Genomic DNA, 26,750 nt, shown 5'->3' on the forward strand with positions numbered 1-26,750 from the left:
GGATGGGAACAGTGTCTTTTGCCCAGACCACTGGGCAAAGACGGATTAAATTTGCTCTGGTCCAACAGGTGTCCAGGGCAGAGACTTCAGTCTCTTGATAGTTGTAGATGGAAACACACTCAGCAGTAGATATCACTTCTGAGAAGTGGTCCTAAAAGCTGATAAAGTACAATATGAATAGAGAAAAACCTCCTCACTCCAACCTCTTCAATCTTAAAATTAAGAGAAAATTAGAGTGAGGGTGAAGCTGGGATTAATCCTTCCAAAACAAGTGTGGAAAGAAGGAAAGATGGGTTGTACTGTAGGAATTGCTGCTAGACCATTCCCAGATTCTTATGTTAGTAAAGATGAAACTTAATTAAGGCTCATCTCTCACTGCACTTATATGGCTGGGACAACATGACGCAAAAACTGCCTAACACCAATCTTAAAGGTTTTATAAAAAACAGATCCTGTCAGAAACACCAAACTGATCAAACAGCTTACAAGGACCAGACACAGAGATCTTCAAATATTTATTTCAAGCAATTAGTCTCCCAGTGAGCACAGCACAAAATATGACACCCAGCCAAGGCAACTGAACTGACTGACTTACCTTTCATGGCAGCACAGTAACTTGCTAACAATTTTGTTTTCATGTTCAGTCATTTATTTATCTGCATAAAATGAATTTCTATAGTCCTAGATTCTTGCTTCCTATTTTTAGGGGATATTATGCAATTCTCCTAATATGATCTTTTTATGGATTTGCCTCAAGCAAATTTTTTTGCCTTAAGAAGGGAAGAGGAGAAAACAGAATACTAAAAAGCACAGATGGAATAAGTTCTGTTAGGTTAATATCTCAGTGGTTTAGACTGCCTAGGTTTTCTTTTTTTTCTTCCTTTAGTTATGAAACTGAACAGCCACGTGATCCAAAGTCAAGTTGTTTAGGATTTTAATATTCAAACCCATTTCCCTAGTGATTCACCACAGCTACCAACCCAGTGCCACACAGAGCAGTTACAGGTAGCATCTGGCTGTTGTGCACTGAACAGCACCTAAAGAAAAGCAGCATGAACACAAAGCCATTACAATTGCAATTAAAAGACACACTCAGCTTTTAATTTTGAAACAAAGGTAAGTTGTTGAAGAACTACACATCCCACTACACTTCTCCAGGCTGGAGTGTGTGCCCTTGCATGTCCAAATATGCAAACAAAGTTGTTCTGCTTGGCAGCAGGCAAAGTACCTACCTCCCCTATTAGCCTGGGCTATGTGGTGCACTGGAGTGTGGTGTAAACACTCCTGAGCAGCTGTCAGCCATGGCTACTCGGGGACTAAAACCAGCTCAGCCAGAACAGCCCAGCCCTGCATTGCACTAATGAGCCTTGAAAAGAGGCACCAGACTTCAGCAGCTACCGTGCCTCCACCCCGCATCTCAACACCTCCTGGCGAGCCTTGGCAGCTGCCAGCTGGAGGTGGCTGCGATGTGCTGCTCCGTGCATGGCGCCTGTCGCTCACCGGCAAATTCTCTGTCACACCGAGCAGCTCACAGGACAGTTTGTGGCTGGGACCCTTTGCTCAGAAAAACTTGGGGGCCTCCCAAGCCGAAAGCAGAGTTGCAGGGAGAGAGCTCAGTGGGGATGCTCACATCACGTGGCCTCAGGAGACTCCAGCTCTGAGCTGTCAGTAGGTGGAAAGGATTAAGAAACCAACATTACGCATTGCTTCTGCACTCGGGCAGCAGGACCAGGGGTGCTGTCCTCTGGTTCTGCAGCTGGGAGGAAAGATCAGGCCAGCTTGCCTGAACACCAGTCTGCACCAGGGCTTGAGCGCTGAGCAGTACAGGAACCTGCCATCGTGCTATGCCAACCTTAAGCAACCGGTATTATTGCTGGTTTATTGAGCACGGTGTTCACTCATACATTTTAAAAGGGAAGGGAAGAGAATGACCATGAACATCTGTTTTTAGTTAAGTGACTAAAAATGTTCATGACTTTTTATTAGCCATATATGTATGTGTGTTTGTGTTGTGTGCACTGGCATGGTTACGCAGAGAAAGAAAACACTGAAGGCATTAAAAGGGTTTCGAAAACACTGCAGATAACAAGCGACTTGGCTCCAATTACAGGGAGGAAAAAGCAAAGACTACAAATACTAAAGTAACCTTGCACAGAAAGGTAGAAGAAACTAGCCACTTAGCTGAGCACCCATCACACAGCTCTGCCCTCCCCTCCTCAGTCTTGTTTACGCATTTCAAGCCCAGTGTATTAATTTCCTTACATCCGCAGTTATGTGGCTCTGCCTGTACCCGAGTCCCATTAAATCATGACGTGATTTAGAGACTGTTTTTCTTTTAAAGTAATTCAATCCTGAACAGCTGTGATTTGGATTAATTGGCTAAATTTTGCATTTTTGGCACAAGCTGCTCTCCAGAAGTGCCACTGAAATAAAAATTTAAATCATTTTGTCCTTGTTCCTTTAATCCTGCAGTTGAATTCTGCAGGTACACAGATGTAGCCTAAGAACTGGCAGGGCTGAAACTTCAGTAAACTTACTGCAGCACTTGCCTCAGTATTCATGTTCCTTTCTAGCACTGAAAAGACTATGCAGAATAAAAATATCAGAAAGACTTTTAAAAATAATACAATCAAATTTGACAAGGTGAGTCTATAAAAAAAAAACAAACCAGATTATGGCATACCATAGTTTTGACAGGCAGTTATTCCCTGAGAATTCAGCCAGAGCCACACACAACACATGAAAAATTTTACCCAAATAGTTAATGTTTTGGCAAAGTTCAAAGTCATTGAACACAGGATTTTTTAAAATGCTAAATGTAAGACAACTTCAACTTTAAGCACAGCTGCAAGCTCTGTCTATAATCTTTCTTTTCATTAAAATACATGCCTTTATACTTCTGTAGAAAGGTATTAAAATTCACTGTTAATATTCCTTGTTAATAAATTCCGATAGATTTTACTTTCTAAAAGTGAATTAATATCATACTATTTTGATTGTTGCCATATTATTTTCTGTGACAAGCATACGTTTCAACAGATTTAATTCATGAATGAAAAAAAAAGCCAGTTGGTCTTTCCATTAGCTAAGCTAGACCTTGGTTTGTCCTGCCAGCTTCCTAAACATTATTAAAAGGCCCTTGCAGTACGGATCTCAAAAACTCAAGACTTGCGAGAGGCTTCGATGTAGCATCCTACATTCATTCTACCCCCCTGAAGTGAGTGAAGGAGAGAAAAATCATCCCTTCTCAAAAATACCAGGAGTTAAATCCTAACACTAATTCTAATGGACTATACTACAGTGAACTATACTTAAATGGATGACCTTATAGTGGCCTTCCTCATGCCCATTATTTACACATAAATGATGCTCTCACACACAACAGTTACACTGTGGTTAGTGAAGCTATTCAAATAAGCAGAGAAACTCTTGTGTAAGAGGAGTCTGCAGAATCCTGGCCTTAGAAAGGTGCCTTATTCTTTACTGTCCTGATCTCACCACACCAATGGGAATTCTTCCACTGGCCAGGCAGCAGCACGTGAAAATGAAAAGTAACTTCCCAATATCATCTGCATATATGGCCTTAACTTTGGGCTCAGTAAGAAGTTCTGAGAATTTCTTTCCAGCACTGAAACAATTTCTTGTACACAAAAAGTATTGTGAATGTTAAATGTCTAACAATTATTACCCTATTAAAACAAATATGAGCCTATAATAACCAGATTATGCAAATAATTATCAGATTATGCAAAACTGTATTCACAGGATCCTGCTTTGCTTCATCACACAAATCATTCACAGAAGGACAGAACGCTTTCATTTATGTTTACATTTATTATAATAAGCCAGAAAATATAAATAGATGAATGCTAATTAATGCAAGTAATGGAGATCAACAGGATCACTTTGGGTGTATTATGTAAGGTTTCCATACTAAACTGGAAGAAGCTTTTCAAGATTTATTGTGATTAGTTTGCCAGTTTTTGAAGTATTATGTTGTGGCAGACTGGATGGTTCAGGGGATTATTAATGGGATACACAGCCTTATGTTCCAAGGTAGCTAGTTTAATCTAGTTCGGGTCAATACTGACAACTATTCCGTAGTATTTTTGAAATAAGGAGGTGGTTCTGGTGCACTTCCTTCTCTTAAGAGGACAGGTTCAATGCACAAAAGCGGCACTAACTTGCACCTCAGCCTGCGCACTTCATCAAAGAGACTGAGGAATTAATGGCACACATGTTTATAACATCACAAAGCACTCGGGATGTTTCTCCATGCCCTCCATTTCCCTTTCTGTGAGATGAGCTGCTCTGTTAAAAAGGGACAGTCCTATGTCCTATATCCTCAGATTTTTCTAATTCCATTGTGAGCCCTACAAGAGAAAACTTGCAGGTGCCCTACACTATTGAATTTTAACATCCTTTAGTGGGACTCAAGAAATGGGAAGGTTTCACCTAAAAAACATCTAGAGAGTGCTATCTGAAGTGAATCTCAATTGATGATGGTTGGCAGCAAATATTTCCCCTAAGTGCATAACATTTTTATTAATAGTTCTGGACTGAGCTGAGGCAAGTAGAAAACAGCACCAAATGATGCGGTTTTTTTGTGATCTACCTACTCATGTGTCTAATACTCACAAGCATCAGCTTTGTCTTACTAGCAAGTTTCAGCATCAATACATTGTCATCAAGTTGCAGAGAAGTAGTATTCAAAAAACTACATCTGGGTGTGTGTCAGCTACAGCAACAATATGGCTTCTTGTGTTAGTCCAAACTCCAGACCAGCAGGTGGAAAGTCAGCACTAAACCAGCATTACGAGAGATTAGGGATGAGTATAATGCAGCCTGTGTCTTTTGTATATTAATATATGCATACTGTATATGTGGGCTGCATATGCACACCAGCACTGACACCGTGTATTGAGCTGTCTCAGTGAGAAGGGAATGTAATGGGGTGAAGAGAAGCCATGTTCAGTGGCCAAGATGGGATTAGCCTTCAGTATTTGAGAACAGCAACCTCAAAAGGGATCTGGAATATCACTATGCTGCTCACATTCAGTGACCACTTGAACAGCAGAGGACATCGCATTTCTGATGTGCTGTGCATGGATGAACGTAATTGCACTACAACAGGCTTTGTACATAACAAAGAACAGCAGATGATGAATGAGGACTCGCAGAGCATATATGAACAGATGCGTCTCACTGCCTTGGAGATTATTTGGAGCTGCAATTTTGCCAGTTGCTCTCTTTAAATGTTCATGAAACACCAGAATCCCGTCTCCTGTTACACCGACATGAGCCAGCATGACTTGTATTTCAGGGGCTATCTCTGTGATATGGACTCAGGGTGACCAGTTCAGCTCCCAAAGAGCTGAGCTCTCCCACTAAGTGCACTTACCAAAGAGTTGTATTGCTACTAAACACAACGTTGTATCTGAGCCATCAGCCTTGAAGGTGAAAAGTCTCTTCTTAATTAATGATTCCTAAGAATTCTCACTAAGCTGTTCTCTGGGTATAGACGGGGTGTGTTTTTTATCTAAGCATTTTCAGTTGTGCCTGTAACAATCTGAATTTCTCATCTGCAAATAAGCGTGACTGAATCCTTAGGAATAATCAGGAAATCTTAATTAAAAGTAATAAGGGTTAGACCAACCCCTTGATGAGAGCATGATTCCACAAAAGGTTGCCAGAATTTGTCAAACTAATTAAGTTCAAAATCAGTATGAAAAAAAGGGACACTTTTTCTTTCTGAATTCGCATTTGACTTCTGAAATTGTATCCAGGCGGTTGCCTGCAGGAACAGATCCCTAAATTTGCCCTCAGAACCAGATAATTACACTGCATACGTGACTGAAGTGTGCAGAATAGCAAACTGACATAAAATTCATTATATGATGTTCTTCAAGAATTTAATTTGGATACATGCAACTTCTAATGCACGCCTTTTTCTAGAGGAGGACAAGCGATTGTAAAAAACATACTAAACACTGTTGATCAGAAAAGTTCTGAGCAAACTGCTTTTCTACATTTGTGCAGACACAAATTTAGGAATGAGTTTTCACAGATACTTGTAACTGCTTTGCTTTCATCTGTGCACACTTAATTTATACGCCCACTTACAATCCAACTGTTTGCACAAATTAAGTACTTATGACTGCAGGTAGCTATTTAGATCCTGCCTGGTACATGTCTTACCTGCCATGTACATAACAAATGTGAACGCACACTTTTCAAATCTGAGCATGAATGCAGTACATCCAAATGTTTATGTGCATGTGGTAATGCATGTCAAGCCTTGAATTAGGGGCAACTTGAGGCTTCTGAAAATGCCAACCTGGAAAAATAAAGTACTACCATGTAATGCAGTATTTAGTAAATTACTTCCCTGAATACCTAATTCTTTTTTAAGAAAGACATGAGGGAGGATAATCCTATAATTCTTTAGGACACATGCTGAGTGAACCTATGAAAAAATATCCTGCATTATGGACAACAGTGCGTCTGTTTACTTGTGGCTCACAGAAAGAGCTAAGCACGCAGGAGGGCTTAACCTCAGGTGGGATTATTAGGCCAAGCCCACTGATTAGAACTACAATTTGGTGCGAAATAGTTAGGCTCTCATTCTCCAAAGTACAGACTACAATAAACATTTTGAACTGCTATTGATTTTGAAGGCAAGGAACTGAAATGGAACAACATCTCATGTTCTAGAACTCAACGGCAAGTTGAGAAATGTTGTGGAGCAGATGGTCTGAAGGTAATGTATAGATCTATCATGCAGGTAAAACACCTGATTAGAAGTCATAGGGATAAAAAGTAAGATAGGAGATACAGGATGTGATTTATTTCCTGTGTTTGATTACCAATGTACGCTGACGACTTTAAGTAAAATGAGCAGAAAGGTCAAAAGCAGAACCAAAAATATGTTTATATTCAGAAGTTTTGTAATAATTCTTTTTTTTTTTTTTTTTTTTTTAAATTAAGAGTATATGTTAACCAATTTGGTTAGAACGCTGTGTTTCATTTTCTGTCCTATAAACTTGCTTTGACTACTTGAAAAATTTAGGCATGCTATGGAAGATGGTCCAAATTTTAGCTCTTCAACAGTGTATTATTTTTGCAGCTATGCTGCCTTGTCACCAATGCATGACTTAGACTGATTACTTATTATTGCATTCTAATTTCCATTGGGCTTTTCTATATTTAATTTGCTGCTGGTTACAAGGAAGAAACTATTCCTAAAAAAATCTTTATTATTACTGAAATGCTTTTGATCACATCTGCCACAGGGTAACTGTCAGTCTGAGTAGCTTATTTTTTAAGAACATTAGTTTATGGGTGACATAGAAATATCAAAGAATGATGTCTAGATACCTAAGGAGTAACTGATAATTACAACGTACACTTAAGGATAATTGCAATGTACACAACTGTGGAGTTATTCCATTTTTACAAGTGTATAAACAAAAGCAGAATTTCATTACGTCGTGTGATTGCCTCTTTAGACTGAAACGACTTTATATGCATAAACATATTTCATGTACTTGGGTGTGCTCTTGGCAGAGGAAGGCAACGTATCCTCTTTAATCAAGGATAAGGAAGTGGGGTTGCCTCATACTTTTTTTTCCATAATCAAAATACAGAACTACTCTGATCTCTTACCTACACCCCAGTATGGCCACAGCCCCCAGTCCCTTCCCCCTTCCCCACTGTAGCTCCCAAGGCAGCCAAGCCAGCGGTGGCATGGTGACTCCTCCTGTGCCATACGGGCTCAGTGTCACCCCTGTTCAGTTTGAGCACTCTTTCTGTCCCCCTGCAAATCTGCGTTTAGCCATTACATCATTAGAAGGAATACAGAAAAAATGTATACTGACGATTTCCTACCAGAAAAAGTCTATGAGGCAGTTGAGTGCTCAAAGATTACAGAATGGATCTGCAAGAAGAAAGGACCAAAAAAAAAAAAAAAAACCAAAACAAACGCTAGAAAAAGGATGTAATAAAGACTAATGGTTAACTGGAAGTGAGGTTTCAGAGATGGAGTAGATATGCCAGTAAATTGAGACTAATAGTCTAACAACTCACGTCACATAAATAGGCAGAACTAGTCTTGGTTATTATTTCCTGAAGGAGAACTTTCCTCCATGATAAAATAGTGCATTTCCTCAATTTCTATTATTTCCAATAGGGAGGGTTTCTAAGAGTACAGGAAAGTGTTTAAAAAAGATGCTTAGAGCTGCTATCTGTGTATGAGTTTAAGGGAATCTATCTCTCTAAAAGCGGTGCGATCTTCTTTGCTGGTGCTGCAGAGATGTTTACACCTCCTGAGGAAAGGTTACGGTTCTGTGCCAGGGAAAGTAATGTTCCCATGAGACTGAGGGTGAGAGGATGAACAAAGCTGCCACATCCACTTTCACAATTGGCAAGTTCTCTGAGATGCATAAAAGGAGAGAATATGGTAAATGCCTCCAAGCCCATTTTCATCCAGTGGATAACTTCAGGTTATCCTTTCTTTATTTCCTGAGCACTGTAGCACTCAAATTCATACACCTTCCTCAAATGCTTTAACTCTACCATATTCTTCACAGTGATTCAACTAAAACCAGGAACAAAGCAATCTGAGCACTTGAAACTACTAAGAAATAGACAATTAAACATTTGCACAAGGTTCCCAAGGCTTTTTGAAAACTCTGCTTGATAACTGCTCAGGACCTGCCACAACAGGGCAGTGGCTTCTACATCCCACCCAATTCTTATATTTTAAAAAATTATTTTGGACTGAAAATACATCAGAGCTGTGAGTATAAGACAGTGAACTTTAATCAACACTTTGATGTAGCAGTAGGCAAAATAACAATCAATAGCATGTCCCAAACAACAGCATGGGTTTGGTGTGCTCTAGGAAATGAATAGTTGTTGATTATTAAGAAGTGCAAAAGTGTCCAGAAATGTCTGCAACAAGTAGACTGTAAGAGCTAGCAAGAGTGACAGCAAATCAGAGAATTATAGCATGATTTGAATGCACTAGTCATCTGTGAGATCTTTTCTACCCACTCATATACCCAAGGACTCATAAAAGAAGATGCTGGGAAAAGACGCTGGGGTGGGCAGCCCCACAACCCTTCTCCAGGATCTGGGAGCATCTGTCCATTCTCTGGGGATTTCAGGGAGAAGGACAAGAGACAAACTTCATCTCTGTGCACAACACACCATGGTCCCCCTCCTGGAGTGAGCCTCCCCCATGGAACGAGGAGGTTGGGCAACAAACTGCAGTGCTGCTCCCCTGACTTCTCACCCGCTCTGCACCATACCCTGCAGATGGAGAAGGTACGTAATCCGTAAAACCGTATGCATCTGGTATTAACATGCTTTGCTATCCAAACTTATTTAGCCTCCACACTGTCATTTGTCTTAAACTGTCATACTACAAAACAAAACCACCAATATCTGCTTCAATAAGTGTTTAAAAATACATTCCAGTTAAAGTCTTGCTAAATTCTTTTGCTTGCCTAGAAAATAACAATTCTTTGCAAAAATGGTAGAATTGATAAAGACTTTTTTGTTAAATTTTGAGCTATTCTGACAACTGCTGGGCTATTTTCAGACTTTAAAAAGAAAAATCTCTGCTTTGACAATTGTATTAATCATCTGAGATAGTACCAGTCTTTGATTTTCCTCATGTATCCCTGTTGATACATGTTTTGAGGATAACATAGTCCATTAACATTGTTTATAATAGTAAAATATTTATTGTTTCTAGAGCACTCAAATACACTGTGTGGTTTTCAGAATAAAGGCTATGAGGTGATAGCTTCACTGAAGTTCACTGCAATTCATTGGGTTTTTAAGCTCTGGAGTACCTTTTCATTATGAGCCTGTGGAACAGTTAGTATGATGGGACTCTGGTCTGTAAGTATGACTTCTGCAAGCTAAAACAAAAAAGCACTAATGATTTCAAGGATTCTATTCTTGTTCTCCATACCGTTAGAAACCTGGTGGTACAATCGCTTTTGCCTGTCCTTGCTTCACAACCAGGTCAGCTGGCTGGCAGAACCAGAGCTACTTTCACTTGAACAAGTATAAATGGAAGCGGAGTCACGGCTAAAACCCAATATTTGCTGTTAGCAAGCAATATGTCTTAAACAAAGCACTTTGTCAAGTCACATAAACGCACAATATATTAGGAACTATACTTCCAAAGACAATATGATTAAACATCTGCCATCACAATGCAATGACCTAGAATTTTTATTATTAGTAGTTATGCCTTAAAATTAAATTATAGTACTGTACTCCATTTTATGGCTCTTTTTTTTTCAGGCTATAGTGAACTCTCTGTTTTAAAAGGGAAATATGTGATTGACTAGATATTTGATTGAGAACTAAAGTTGGCTGACACTAGGAATTCATTTAATATGATGAAGAACCACATAAAGTAATAACATGGGCTATGAATAGTTTGATTTGGCTTATCTGATGTGATCCAATTTTCTCATTCAGGTTTATTCTAGCAATTTTCCTTTTTTTTTTTTTGGGTATTCCTATAAGAGGATATTGATGTGAAACCTAGAAACAACTGTGGCTTGGGGGAACACTGCAAATGCTACATCTGCCTTCAGTAGCAATAATTTCTAAAATTCTTTCTGAGGATAACAACTATAACCTGTCCATAGAAATTTCAATTTTCTGTAAAGGTGTGTAGTACATTTTAATAAAGCTGTATTTTTGTAAGTCATTAAATTGGTTTTTAGTAACTTCATACTCATTTTCAATTGAACAATTATTAAACTATAAAATAAAATTGCATGATTCCTAAAACTGCAGTCTGGAGTTTTACAGTCTGCTATAAAGCGCCATATTATTATAATAATACACTAAAGATGCTCAGACTATTAAAACTTTTTTTAATGAACTGTAAAATATTTTATCATTGATGAAATAATTCTAAAGTATTATTCTCTCCAGCAGTATACATGCACAATATTTTGATACAATGAAAAGTATGCTAATCGAAAAAACATAATTTAAACTGTGATTCTAATATGCAAAATAACACATTTTGCTGTCTTTCAATAACATAAGTTTATTACACCTGACATCCAACATTAAAAATGTTTCATCGGAGTATTGAGCATTAATTGTAAGGTCCAGTCCTATGGGGAGCTCTACATGCCAAAGAGACTGAATGTTAACCCGTGTACATCTGTGTAGCTCTGATGATAACAACAGAGATGTTCTGACTTACACTATCAGAGAATTTTAGCCTGTATTTTAGTCCTTAAATTGTGACTGAGCTTGCAAGAGGGCACAATGTTCAACTAAAAAGTTGAACCAAGGCTGGTAAATGAGAACAATTTTCTACTGACTACTGATGGCTGATGTCTCATCACAATGCTGACACTAAGATGATGCATCTGAGCCTATAAAGTGTGATACTTGGCTACATCGTCAAACTGTTCCTCCAATGTTCAAAAGAGACGCCAAAGACTCTCTGTACTTAGAAATTAATCAGCTATTAGGTTGGTGCAAAAGTAATTGTGGTTTTTGCATTGTTGAAATTTGCTGTTTGAGATTGGAATACATTCTTCAATATATGTGGTTATGTTATACATCATCTTAACGGGTTTCTCAATTTATGTTCTTTTGCTACTGACTTATTACTTGCTGTTTATATTTATTTTAGACTATGGAAATTATGTTAGACAAAAAGCAAATTAGAGTGATTTTCTTGTTCAAGTTCAAATTTGATGCAAAGCAGTAGAGACAACTTGCAACATCAACAACGCGTTTGGCCCAGGAACTGCTAATGAACGTACAGCACAGTGGTGGTTCAAGAAGCTTCACAGAGGTGACGAGAGCCTTGAAGATGAGCACAGTGGCCAGCCCTTGCAAGCTAACAATGACCAACTGAGAGCAATCATTGAAGCTGACCCTCTTAACAGCCACATGAGAAGTTGCCAAAGAACTCAACGCCGACCATTCTACAGTCAGTCGGCATTGGAAGCAAATTGGAAAGGTGAAAAAGCTAGATAAATGGGTTCCTCATGAGCTGACTGAAAATGAAAAAAATAGTCATTTTTAAGTGTTGTCTTCTCATATTCTACACAACAATGAACCATTTCTAGATTGGATTGCGACGTGCAATGAAAAGTGGATTTCATATGAACCAGCAACAATCAGCTCAGCAGTTAGATCAAGAAGAACCTCCAAAGGACTTCTCAAAGCCAAAATTGCACCAAAAGAAGGCCATAGCCACTGTTTGGTGGTCTGCTGCCAGTCTGATCCACTATGGCTTTCTGAATCCCATCAAAACCATTACACTGAGAAGCATGCTCAGCAAATTGATGAGATGCACCAGAAACTGCAACACCTGCAGCTGGCACTGGTCAACAGAAAGGGCTGAATTCTTCCCCACAACAATATCCAACTGCACGTTGCACAACCCATGCTTCAAAAGTTGAATAAATTGGGCTACGAAGTTTCGCCTCATCCGCCATATTCACCCAACCTCTTGCCAACCGACTACCACTTCTTTGAGCACCTCAACAACTTTTTGCAGGTAAAACAGTTCCACAACCATCAGGATGCAGAAGATGCTTTCCAAGAATTTGATGAATCCTGGAAGCACAGATTTTTACGCTACAGGAATAAAGAAACTTATTTCTTACTGGCAAAAGTGTTTTGATTGTAATGGTTCCTATTTTGATTAATAACGATGTGATTGAGCAGTTATAATGATTTAAAATTCATGATCCAAAACCACAATCACTTTTGCATCAACCCATCAGATCTTTAACTTCAGCAGGATTTCCACAAGCTTGAAAATAATCCATCATGTGTGGTCCTGAAAATCTTTGGCAAAGATGGTGAAGAACCCAACACAGCCTTGCTCCAAGTGGGAGCAGTCTATGATTCCATTTGCACATATGTATGTATACGTTCTCTGCAAAGCTGCCTTTTGGCACTGAGGTCCACTGTTTGCACAGTAATCACCTGAACTGCCGACCACTTTCCTGCCTTTGAACACTGAAATTGTTATACAGACTGAAAACCCAAAATTGTCCCTTGCTCATGGTGACCTCACCTTCTCTGGTTCTGTCCAAAAGGTGCAAGAGTCATGAAGAAAATGAATACAGTCTCAGGGAATTCCATGCATCTGCAGTTTTTGAGTACCCATTCCAGCATGGTGCTGAAGCAAACAAGGATTGACCTCACCGAAATCAATGGCAGTGAAATCAAGCACTCTCCAAGTGTTGTTCAGTGCTCCCCAAATTAGAAATATAAACTTAAAGATGAAATTTTAAATTATCCCTGTCAGTCAGATTTTAATCTGAACATGTAAAGCACACAAGACTTCTTCAGGTACAACAAAATTGCTACCGGAGCAAATTAAAGATGTTGCTTTTTCAGAAGAAAAGCTGCCAATAGGTGTTTTCTAAATCACTTGTACCAGCAGGCTGACCCCATTATGTCAGCTAATCCTGGAAATACAGGAGGTAAATTTAAATCTTTTCATATGAAACATTTAGTCAATACTATTTTTTTTCTGGCACAGCATTGGGAGTTTTATATTCCTATCCATCTTTTGCCCAAGACTATTACTTTCTGCAGAGTTGCATTGCCCAGAAGAAGAGGTCCAATGTGACTTCTCAAGAGAGACAGAGCAGTCATAGCATTTGAAAAGGACAGTGCTTGTTTTTTCAGAAAACTAAAAGAAACAGAAAGATGTCAGGCTCTGTGAAAGGCATGGGGGAAAGAGGGTGCCAGGCATATGGGCGAATTAATACTGGTGCTCAGGGGATAAATCAAGTTCCCTTTGTCCCTATCCAAGTGAACCGTCTCAGCAGTTGCATTATCCCCTCATCAACAACACTCCTACATGCTGCCCGTGTTTCCTGCTTATATTCACCCACCACCCAATTACCTGTCCATGAAGCTCCACACCTGCTGTATCTTGATCCTCAGAACACTGCACTGAAGCTTTTAACCCTCTCCAAACACCTACACAAAGCTTTATAATAATACTTAGCACACGGGAAGCTACACTAAATAATTACAGACAGGACTTTAAACACCAGATTAGCAGATCCTTACACAGTGCTGAAGATCTGCAGCAGATGGATCTACAAATGAGAAGCAAAGCCATTTTCGGTCTGAGTCATGTTTAAGTCCTGGTCTCCTCAGAGAACTGTGGGCCCTGTCTTCATTTTTTGTTCTAAGGCCTACCATAATAGGTATTTTTTAAAATCCCAAGTTTATAAGGCATTATGTGAATTTGCGGAAGAACAGCTCGCCATATGACCCATGTCTGTTCTAACCACTAATCTTACATGTAAATAGAAAGAAATGACAAATTTAAGTATCTAGATTTCTCTTTTTCTCCTTGTTCCCCACAAAATGTTTGACCTTTTAAATTCCTGTCTCATCATTTTTTAATTTTGCTGCTGAGAGTACAAAGACATTCATGTGCTGGACTCTGAAGGGCCATGTATCTCAATTACGTATGTCCACTGCTTACACATCTTCAAAAGCACAAAAACCTTAAATTCCGTCTGAATGCTAAACTAAGGTTAACTAGAGCATGACATTCATAATAAACATGGGGGGAAAAAAGTATATAGAGCTAGCTAGGGAGTTGATAGATTTTGATGCATAAATTCAGACTTAAATGTCCTTAACTAGCTTGACTTCCATCATTTCTGTCTTGCTCAAAATGTCCTCTAAAATATTATAGGAAACCCAGTATGAAAATCTTAGCTTTTTTCTTTATCTATGCTGCTGATGTAGTAACAATTGGACTAATCTAGACTAATCTATCACTTGAAGTTTATTTCATTATCATCTTTTCAGTTCCATGCATCTCTCCTAAATGCAGAAGCAGCTTTTTTTCTTGAAGAATACATGGTGTGAGTACACATCCAAACTCATTCTTTTGTCTCTTTCAAATAATCCAACATGACGGTTCAAGCAGTGGTGATATACTAGAACGTGAGACTGAAAGACCATTTTTTGACTGGTGTACTGAAAACGAGTTACGATTCAGAATGAAGGATAAACAAATATTTCAGTTAAATAGAACATGTTAAAGCAGAGCTATCAGAAAAAAAAAGACTGGAATGGCAATTAATTAATAAAATATGCCTATATAAGGAGCTTGGTGTTGGCATTTGTCTACCTTTTTGATCCGGTATTTATAAGTTATTTTTATGCGATGCTGAGAATACTTTGCAAGATGTCAAGCACCTAAAAAAATACTTGAATATAGCATTTTATATAAAACTAACTACTATTCACTCTCTCTGTTTAGCAAACTTTGTTAGAAGTCAGGTTTATAAAATACTTTATAGGATGCTTGACAAAGTTAAGCATCTTTCTGGCAAGGATGGAGTCCTGATTTAATTTAAGCATAGAAAAAGAGAGTATGTTACACAAATCCATGCATATGTAAACATAAAACAAGCATACGTCAGAAATCAACATTTCTCTGTACCAATTTGAAAGAAAAAAATACCACCATAATGGGAGAACTGTAAATTCTTGTAGCAATGCTAAGTTGAAACGAAGAACAATTTCTAAACAGCATCACTGAAACAAAACTACCTTTAACAGGTATTTGAAATAAATACTGAGTACAGGAAAACAAGGAGTATTTAATAGTTTCTTTAAGCATCCACAACCCTTCCCATTCCCAGGTTTACATGTGTACAGAAGAACATGGCACAGTGGCAAAACCATTAGTGTATTCTGGCTTTTCATACGACTGTTTTGAACAAGTCAGAAAAACATGTATCAAAAATTGCTCAGCCAGTGACACTCTTGGCAGACTGGGTTAGTGCTCTGTATTTTACAAGCCCGGGAGGTTAGTATTTGCGCATTTCTATGGCAATTTATACTAATCAATCACTTCCTGTTCTTTCTTCCCTTACTGTATTTATTTCTATGGCAATTTATACTAATCAGTCACTTCCTGCTCTTTCTTCCTCCACTATATGTTGAAACCCACTAACTAGGATGTGCAGCCTTGTGGCATCTCAATGATCATTTCCTTATCCCTTCTCTGCCATTGTCTTTTTGTGCTGAGACTAATGCTTTTAATTCTACTTTTCACACTGTTTAGGCTATATTGCCTTTTTGAAACCTTTCAGCTCAACTGCTAAGCGTATAACAAAGCCCTTGAGATTGCTTTTGGTCGCACTGGTTCATGTTTTGAAAATACTACAAAGGCATATTTTTCATGGGAGGAGAGCCTTGGAATGAATACCCTTCTCCAAGTGCGAGATGGATGCCTCCAGTTCTTTTGTAAAATTTGCATTGAGGTTTAAGTCTCACATGCAAAGTGGCACCATACTGTCCAACACACACAGGTTTCTTTTTTAATAAGTGCGGGCTTGTTTTTGCTCAATTTGTAAGCTATTTTTTGAAAAACGCATTAAAATATAAGATCTTTGTTCTCCGTGTTTCAGTTCTGACATGAGTAAGTAGTGAGCACCAGAATGATGTACTTCACAAGAATAAAACTGCTTGATTCACATAACTTAGCGACCTTTCAGTGCAGACTTATCTATAGTTTCTACAAAACAGCAGAGATCATTTTCCCTACAGACCTTTAGTTCTTGTGTCAAGTATATCAGGGGTGCACTTTAATTCGTAACAGCTTTAAACCCGTGCTGATAAACTCATGTGCAATGTGACTTCAACATGCCAGAGTAACAGAAGTAAGGACAGGGAAGAATTTAATTCATTTTCAAAACACTGGAACATCTACTCAGGCTTTAGCAACATTTGCAAATCAAACCAAATCCAATGGGATTTGTGATCAGTTGCCATTTCTTCAGTTCGTTATTTATCATGTGTACTTTGGTAGCATCTGGAGGCCTTACTCCACAGGGGACTCTATAAACACTGAAGTAAAATGTGATCTATCCCATAGAACAACATTTTAATATAACACGAAGTGAATTAATAATAGCCTATCAAGGTCCTGCTTTAAATGCAAGATATTCCAAGTTTCAGGTTTAAAAGATTACATTTACTCTTCAGCACATTCTATCTGGCAAAATGACTACTGCATATAGAAATACATTCCAAAAACTATCTCCCTCTCATCAATAACTTACAAATCTTAACTAATAATGAATGCACAGATATGAAAAATAGAATTAAAACAGAAGCACCTAAACAACACTACCTACCATTAACCCCATATACTTTGTGACTCTGTAATGCCTCTAAGAAATGTTAATTCACATAAAATTTGCCAATACAAAATAAATGGAGAAACTAGAAAAGGATGAAGGTGAGAGAGTGGTGCAGGAAAAATTAAGTACAATATTTCTGAGGGATACAAACTGTCCATTTTTGTGAACATGGAAACCTTGATACAGTTTAATATGAAGAATACAAAATCAATTTTTTATAAGTAAGTGAAATGTGAATACTACAAGTGTGGAAGAGCTGGGGAATTCAGAAAAAAAAGTATCTTAATATCAGATGAGACCTTTAAACTCGGACATTTTAATTTGCGCCACGTAGCAATTTTCCTTCCGTAAAGGCAAAAATAAACAGGTCAATCTGATCTATCCCTGACCCAGTTTTGCATTTAAAACACCAGAAATGTTTATAATCCCAGATTCTAACCTGGCCTAAGGATGTTTTCAGTTTATATTTCCTGTTACCTCTTTCCTGCCTTGATTTTGCTGTTGTCTTCTGCCCAAGTTCTTCAAACTTTCTAGGAGCTGCATCTACTGCCTTCAGCAAGGGATGAGCCTCTTTAAATCCAGAATCAATGACACACCATGAATAGCCTAATTGATGTGTCAAAGAAAATCACTACAGCCATCGGCCAAAATCACATTGTGTGTGACCTTGACCCCAGTTCAGGAAAGCTCCTGTTTCAAAATAGCTTCTATCTTTGTCCAGCTTCTTCACCATGTAGTTTGCAGCACCACATATTCTCGAATACGCAGACCTACTCAGCCAGAAAACCTCTAAAGTTTACTGCCAATAACATAAGAAAGACGGCAGCAGGACATGCTAGCTGACATTAAGAGTTCCCTCTGAATTTGGATTACTCAAGGGATTAATTTAATCTGACATATCCTGGCAGGGTTTGGAGAGTGCCACATTCATATCCAAACCTGTGATAACAAATTAAATACTACACCCTGTCTCTGTGTCAGAAATGCAATACAGTCGACTTTGAAGTATGCATGTTTCTGATTTAAAACAAGAGTGTCTGATATTTTACAATATATTTGGCTTATAACTACAACATGGGAACAAACAGATATGCCAATTTAAGCAGGAATCTATTTATGCAGCAGGAGATTACTCTGTACACGTTCCTATCAGAAACTTTCATCTACACATTGCAACAAGCACAAGACTCTTACCTGCAGGTTTGCACATGCTGGTGAATCGTTGTGGGTGGGTATTTCATTGTTGGTGGTCTCTGAACCTGTGTTTTTAAGTCTGGAAGCTGTTGTAGTTGTGGCTGTCGTGGTCTGTACTGGTAAGATTGGCTGCCACACGTTCACATCGGTACCATTGCCGAAGGCCTGAATTGCATTTTCTGTAAAAATAGATTACAGGTAATTTTCTATTTCTAAACAAATGGCAGAAAGCAGAACTGACTTTTTAATCATGATGATGATGATTATTCCATTGAAAATGTGTATTTATAGAAACTCAATATTTTGGTGCTGAAAAACGTGTCTTAATTTTGAACATATCAGAAACATGAACTAAGTGTCTGGGGTCACATAATTACCTGGTGCAGCCTCTTCTTTGTAATGTGCCCAGTAATTCTTGACAGCAGCTCTAGAACTCACTGTAATCACGTTGGTTAGCATCCAAAAGCCTCAAAAATTTACTTTCAAGATTTAAAATACAGCCTGAATGTTATGTCCTAATTCAGGCAGATGGTGTAACAACAAAATAAAAACAGAGAGCAGGCAAAATATTAATTCATTTCTACAGCTTGTTGTAGTAAAACTAATATGCCTGTAACTACAAAATGGTTTAACTGAGACAATCTTTTCCTTACAGTTTTCAATCAAAACCTGCATAATTAGGTGAGGGAAGTATGCTTAAACTAAAACTTTGGCATATAAAAGTTAAAAAGCTTATCATAGTTTCATGGGATTAAAGAGTGTGTTTATAGTAAGAGTAAATTGGTTGGGGTTTTTTATAAACAAACAGAAAAACAGTTTTTAATCAGGTCTTTGGGGATTCAGCATGGATTTAGGGATTTCTTATTTCAAATTCTTTGTACAAGAAATCAAACAATTTCACTGGGGACTAATATGTGGAAGTTATTAATACTTCTTCTCAGTAGTATTCCTTGCCTTATAAAATAATTTACATTTAATTCTCATCTGAAAAGAAGATGTATTTTATTCTGATATTAGGTCTCAGAACTCCAATGTGCAAACAGAAGAATTTGTAAAAGGCACCAAAATCAGCTGGGTTGATGGAGACAAAGAGGGAAGAGTGGAATGATATTTTTCTTGGTTTCACCTGAATAAGGCAATTCATAAAGCAATATTTTCCTATGATTTCCTAAAGTAACGGTAACTCTTTGCTTCCATTATTGCAAAGAGGATTACAGGAACAGATACAGTCCTTCCAGTTTTCTAAGTAAAAGAGGTCTTTACAATTTGTTGTCTTCAGTTATTTCATAAAATCATACTTGATCCTTATGGGCCCTTTTTAACCTATGTATTCTATGACAGAATCATACAATGGTTTGGTTGAAAGGGACCTTCAAAGCCCATCCAGTGCCACCCCTGCCATGAGCAGGGACATCTTCACCAGCTCAGGTTGCTCAGAGCCCCGTCCAGCCTGGCCTGGGATGTCTCCAGGGATGGTTCATCCACCACCTCTCTGGGCAACCCAGGCCAGGCTCTCACCACCCTCATGGTGAAAAAGTTCTTCCTCATGTCCAGCCTGAACCGCCTCTCTTTTAGTTTAAAACCATTATCCCTTGTCCCATCACAACAGACCCTACAAAAACATCTGTCCCCACCTAAGCCCCCTTTAAGCATTGCGAAGTCAAAGTAAGGCCTCCTTGGAGCCTTCTCTTTTCCAGCCTAAACAACCCAAACTGCCTCAGCCTGTCCTCAGAGGTGAGGTGTTCCATTCCTCCTCATATTTTTGTAATACTTCAAACATACAAATCATATTATAAATATGCATTTTATATTTTGTTGTCATACATATTTCAAAAAACATAATGACCATAAGTTGTATAACTGCTTTAGTAAAGATTCTTTCAGTAATTTTTATTAACTAACTCACTGTTTTATGCTTTTCCTTCCACTTACCAGTTATTTTTACTGCAGTATAAAGCAGGTGTGAACAAATCCTTTGAACAGATAGATAAATATACTGAATCCCATAGAGTTCAGTAGGAATTCTAGAGTATTGCCATGACATTCGATTTCAGAGCAGCTAAAAAAAAGTCTTAGGATGGATTCCCAGAATTTAAAATTGGCCAAACCCTAACTGGACAGGCAGCAATTTGGACCACTGTAATATTTCCCATAAACCTGCATAATCCAATAAAGACGATAAAAGTACAAGAAAGGTAATACGCAGCCCCAAATTTTAGGGTGGAATGTATCTTATTTAGGGCATATTAATTTGGATGTTTAGCTTTCTTGAGATTGGGCCCATTTCACAGTTCTGATATAAACACATATTCTGCAGGAAAATTGCCGAGCTAAAGAAACTATCTAATATATGTAAAAATAAAACAATGCGATGTTTGTCTTTATTAGGACTAATTTTTAAAACAGACTGGAATTTTCACACCCACCTTTTGAAATCACAACATTCACTCTAGTTTCAACTGAACATCTTTTGCAGAAGACTTTTCAGCTCTAGAGTGGAATTTCAGGGCAAGTGCATACAGAGGTGTGAGAAAGACCAGGATTTCAGGTGTGTATGTAGGACACGGCAAACTCAGCTTCAGGTGTGAATGTCACCCTATGTTTCCTGCCCTCAGGGTGCAGTCTCAGCTATTCCGCTTTGTATAAAAAACAAAATGGGATTTTGAATAAACATTTCAGTGAGGTTTCTCACATCTTCTGTAAATGCCCCAAATCACTGGTTTGTTTTCCAGTTTGAATGGCAAGCATACTTTAGCAAAACAGACAAGCAAGAAATTCCTAGTTTGATGCCACTGTGCAAAAACGATTTTTGTTTAGTCTAAAAGAAATGGGAGGGACATTTATATCATCCGATAAATGACATTTTCTTCAGGCACTGTAAGGTCCATTAATGACAATAACAATTAGAAAAAAGTAACTGGAACTTTTCCCATTTTCTGGAAGAGAAAAAAAACTTTTTATAAATCAGAGACATCTTCAATTTCTTCATGAAGACATCTTTAACAGCAAGGATGACTATAATTTGTCTCACAGTAACCCCTAATGTCTTTGATTTATTTTCATTAATGCTTTCACACCAGTAGCAAAAGAAAGGTCTTCATGTTCTAAAAAGAACCTGTAGCATTCTAGCAATTAGTACATTCAAAAATGAATAAAATCTGATCTATTACAGTAAATGGCAGCCCCATTAGGTTTGAAGATGGTCTGATGCTATATTGCTAACTTTTACCCAATAACAGTCTGAACTGTTTCCTGTTGGTTTTGTTGGTGGTGGTGGTGGTTTTGTTTGGTTTTGGGGTGGTGGTGGTGTTTTATTTTTTGTTCTGTTTTTTTTTTGTTTGGTTGGTTGTTGTTGTTGTTGGTTTTTTTTTGTTAAATGATATTGAGTGATGGATTCATTCTTCCAAAGCTTAAGAAACAGTGTATCAAATAGCAACTGAAATCACTCTTTGTATGCAAAGCTCCCCACGTCTTAACAACATGCTGCCTGTTGGGAAGCCACCAATGGAAATTTTCAGATCACTATACTAAAATACAGACTAAACCCTGCATTGGCGTTATCTCAAATATATAAGGCTGGATAGGACAGTCTGGATCATCGAGTGCCTTTGCTGTTTTTGAGAAAAGCAACGATGTATGTTTCTTTTAATTAGCTGATGAAATATGACCTTTAAAACTGATAAGAATTTTTTACCCTCAAAACCCCTGCAGGAAGCCTATTTCTTAACTTCAGTTTGATGGTTAACATTTTTTCCAATTTTGAGCCTAAATATGTATGGCAAATATCTCCCTTTTCGATCTTGTGCCAACATTGTCCTCTAGGTTAAGTAATCCTTTTCCCTCTCCGGGCTTGCCCCTCTAATGCAATTTCAGAGGACAATCACGTATCCTTTCAACTTCTGTTCTGCTAGGCTGGGGACGCAAGGCTCTTTTGGTCTCCTCATTTGTCCAAAATTAAAACTCTGATGCACACTCCACATCATCCAATTATGCTGCTCCAGGCAGACAGGAAATTTGAAAGGAGAACCTGCCAAAATCGACTCCACTGAGCTATTCTGGAATTTATAACAGTCCCTAATTTGGAAGTGAGTTTGACTGAAAAAAAATCAATAATTTAACAAAATCTTGAAATTAGGTACCATCCAGACCTGTGTTAAAACCAGGCATCTGAGATCAAGTAGCCTACAAAACCCGAAGCTTGGCTATAAATTGAAAGCACAATCCAATTTATACTTACCTACAGCAAATCCTTCATATCATAAACTACATGTCTTTTTTTATATGAAGTTCTTAAATTATACAGAAGCCCCTTAGGTGCTGCAATTTTTTGGTACAGCTGCCGCCTGACTGTTAGGGTCCAAGCATGATCTGTGATGTAAACAAATATCTATATGATACAACTTTACTATTTGTATTTTTTTTCCAAGAGCTTCTCACATTTGCAATCTTGGCCATAAACCACAGTAGCAGGCATATTTGCTTCTTTGTTTAATTCCTACACCTACAGCAAAACCATGGTTACAGACTGCAAGAGATGGTCTTGATGTATCATAATGTATTTAAACAGTAAAGAAATTCCAGAAAACACAGTAAAACACATTTAAAGACTTCTAATATTGTACTCACTAAGGCATATATTGTCCTGGAAGAAATTCAGAAATTTCAGGCATTCGTCTATGTCGTTACCGCTGTTGCTGCAGTCACACCACGGGGCAACGCTGAGACTGTTCGAGTCTATGTAGTTTGGTGTCATCACCGTGCCTGTTAACAAGGGTGAAGTAAAGTACTGTGAGCAGCCTTTGTACTGAAATATTCTCTCCATAATAAGAAGACAGCAAACAGCCCTTGGTAAATCATGTATTCAGAGCTGGATTCACAATGCAGAGCCCTGGCAGGGCTCTAACTTTCAGAATTAACAGCTCCTGGCTCCCTTTGCCCTTTGCCACCCAGCACTGTGCCACACTTCACACCCTCGCGTGTTTTGAGTGCAACCACTTTAGGGACTGTAACATGACACACATAGAAGACCCGTTACTTTCCTCCAAAAACGTTTACATTGCATTCCCACAGAGAGCTGCATCAGCAGAACTGACAGGTGGGAAACCATGGCACAGGGAGGGATGGATTGTGAGAAGGAGGGAACCTCTTAAAAGTGCTTTGCTGCCAAATCAAACATATGTGGACCTGCACTCTTAGAGCTGCACTCTAAAAATCCAGCTTTTCTTCCTTGGTTGTGTTTCTAATCTTTTTCGCCCTATCTGTAAATAAATGGCTGAAACTAAGCATCCAGACCTGAGCGTCCTCCTTGAGTCTCCAGCCAGCCTAGAATGCAAGGAGAACACAAATCATGCTGAGAGGAGCCCTAATACATCTTGGGGGTGAGTTAACCCCTGGGTGTTCATTAGGGACCTGCCAAGAGAGTGGGTTATGGTGATGAACAAAGCAAAAACATAACCAGCATGCATGAAATGGTACAGTAAATTCTTTGCAGATAATAAATTACTATTAATCTTGCTGTGCTACTACTTTTTCTGTACAGTGATTTTTTCCTAAGCATTGTCAACAATTTAAAACCACAAGGTTCTTTCTAACTTCATTACAAATTCTTGGGTAAATATTCTCACATTTATATGTCAACTCAAGGCTATCAAGAATGCAATGAAACCAAAGAATGCATTTTGTCTCCTAAAAGATATACAGCAACTGTTTATCATTCATCTGGCTCAGGCAAGTTATATGATCAACACTTATTCAAACCAGTAGTCTCACTGAAGGCATTGCCCCAGCAGGTCAAAGATCTCAAACTTCCCTAAGGATAGAGAATTTTGAGCATTTATTTTATTTGTCTGACCAAACCGGAAAAATGGAATAAAAAATGGCAGGTACCCCAGACTTGTACTGATGACAGTTGTTTCAGGAAACACGTTCCTTGGTAATCTACAGTTCTAGGACAGGCTATATATCACGTGGAAATGTGGTCACATCTCCTCAAAACTGACATCAAGGTAGTCATTAAGAAGATGGAATAGATGAAGGATAAGTATTAGAGACCCAAAATGTAGACCAGCAGAGAAAATTTGCTCCGTAGGTCCAGAGTCTAAGAGTGTGCAGTAACACAGGAAAGGGCTATCAAACACCAAGCTACTAAACAGGAACATTAGAAATAACACAAATCACAGAATGACGTCAAAAAGCCTTTCAGTCACCAGGCAATGCTGGGAACTGAACAAATCAACATGCAAAATGCTTCATACATGACACGGGGGACAAAGGAGTACAGGCATTAAGGGCTGGCCTGAGAAAGGTAGTAATGTATGTGAAAATGAATGCAGTCCCACTGCCAAACTCACAAAAGGTATCTTTTGTCTTGTTTTGGGATCTTTTAAAATTATAATGTAATCCCGTACCTTTATCTACTTCCAGTTTTTAACAGATAGTTGCAGTAATAACCACTCAAACTCTACATGAGATTAGCACATGAGTAAATAGCACAGTTCAAAATTTATTAAATGGAGGTAGAGAATTTAGTAGAATAGGCAAATATCATTTGCACCGTTAATGAAAACTTGAAAGTAGATAAATAGAAGAGGAATGATGTCAAATTAAAATAAAACAAATTCAAATATCTGTCCATTATTGGTTTGATGGTTCAGTACACTATTTCAACCATGTGACATGATCTGAAAAGAAGTGAGAGAAATGAAAATCAAGAGGATTTTTGCAAATGGAAAGAAAACAATAGGTTTCAAAAGAAAAAATAGTTAAGTAGCAAATGCTTGGTGAAGGGTTAAAAAACCAAAAAGGTATTGAGGAAATTAAAAACGTCACCGGGGTAAGACTTTCTTATCTCTACGAGGTAATGAAGTAATTAAAATGGGCCAAGACAAGGGCTAAAAGTTTAACAGATATCAAGCTATGATCAGAGTTGACGAATACAGGAAAGACAGGACAAGGAAAGTGTATACACAGCACATGAACTGTATATCCAGCAAAAACAGAGTAGCTGAAAGAGCAGCTAGTAGAAAATCAGCCTGTCATTTAAACCCGGGGGCAGATGTGAACCCAAGCGGATTATATGCTTAGTTTCCTGGGGTGGATTTTCTTTTTTCCCTGCAATGTGTGTGCCTTCTCCTTCCCCCCTTCCCGCCGCTAGCTGGCATCTCGGAAATTCTGCTGAAGGACACTAAAGGATCAGAGAAACCATGGTGGTTGGCAGTAAAATCGGACATGCTTGGTTTTCTGTGTTCTATCAAATAGTTGTGTGGTGGTCTCAGTAGCAGGCAGTCAGATCTCCATATTTTAGACAAAAGCAGAATTAACCTGAACAGCGCCAAGAGGTCGCCCGAATTTGGGTCAATTAAGAATAAGGAGGTGGATGCTGAGTCCAGGAGGAGGAGCATGTGACAGAAGTTCCTTTGGCTTGAGACAACTCAATTTATCCCTACGAACCCTCAGGAATTCCTGGGAATCCCAGGGAAACTGAATTTACTGAAGACAAGGAAAAAGTGTCAGAAAGTGAATCCTCTAGCAGATCTGCAAGTCAGCAGTTAGAGTAATACCTAACGTATGGGGGAATGTAGACAGGTCCAGATGGTTTAACTAGGCTGGAACCAAAGCACATGGCTATCTCCACTCTTATTGTACATTTAATAATTTTAATATTTTTCCTTTATTTTTCTTAATATTAATTTGTCCCTATTACTACAAGGAGCCTAAAGAGATGAATGAAGATTTTCAAAATTCCTGTAAAATATGCATGTATTTAAAATTATAGCTATAACACCAATGCAAACCATAAAGTACCCTATATAGACTGTTCTTCATTTAACTGGTAAAGCACCTCATACAAAAACGCGCCTGACTCTATTTCCACTTCAGTCATTCATTTCAGGTGGGATTACACTAATTTCAGTGAAGTTAGCGCTGATTTACATCACTGTATGTGACAGCAGAATCACATTGACTGTACCTTCCACAGAGAATCCTCAATTTCCTGAACAAACTCTATGGAAGTGCAATTTTTGCCACATTTAATGAAATGGCTAAATGAAATAATATTTTATTTTAATGAGCAATATTTTACCTTAATTAAAACACCTGGAGATCCTGAAGCTCTGATAAATGAATGGATCTGTAACAGCTTTTACCCACAGTCTGTCTCTTATTCCTGTGTTTTACATATATTAAGCAGACATTTGAAAGATTGTACCTCTGCTTTCTGTCTCAGCACCTTACAAATTTGATAGTCTTCACATAATTTACTCCACTTGTATATCAGCTTAGTACCAGAAGCAGGAATTTACTGCTTTAGCATGTGAAAGTTTTGTTTTGGTAATTGTCTTGGTTTATCAGAATTAC

The 26,750-nt window shown here is 38.2% G+C and overlaps 1 protein-coding gene across 1 annotated transcript in view; it reads right to left on the bottom strand.

Moving 5' to 3' along the window:
* Positions 1-26,750, bottom strand: part of GFRA1 (GDNF family receptor alpha 1) — a 145,029-nt gene that overhangs the window by 10,995 nt on the left and 107,284 nt on the right. The window contains exons 6-7 of the mRNA XM_065843837.2: positions 23,019-23,153; positions 18,393-18,571 (exon numbers count right to left, since the gene is read on the bottom strand). Coding sequence (XP_065699909.1) covers positions 18,393-18,571; positions 23,019-23,153 — 314 coding nt within the window. The remainder of the gene's footprint in view (positions 1-18,392; positions 18,572-23,018; positions 23,154-26,750) is intronic.

Source organism: Patagioenas fasciata, chromosome 8 (genome assembly GCF_037038585.1).
Source record: "Patagioenas fasciata isolate bPatFas1 chromosome 8, bPatFas1.hap1, whole genome shotgun sequence".
NCBI lineage: Eukaryota > Metazoa > Chordata > Aves > Columbiformes > Columbidae > Patagioenas > Patagioenas fasciata.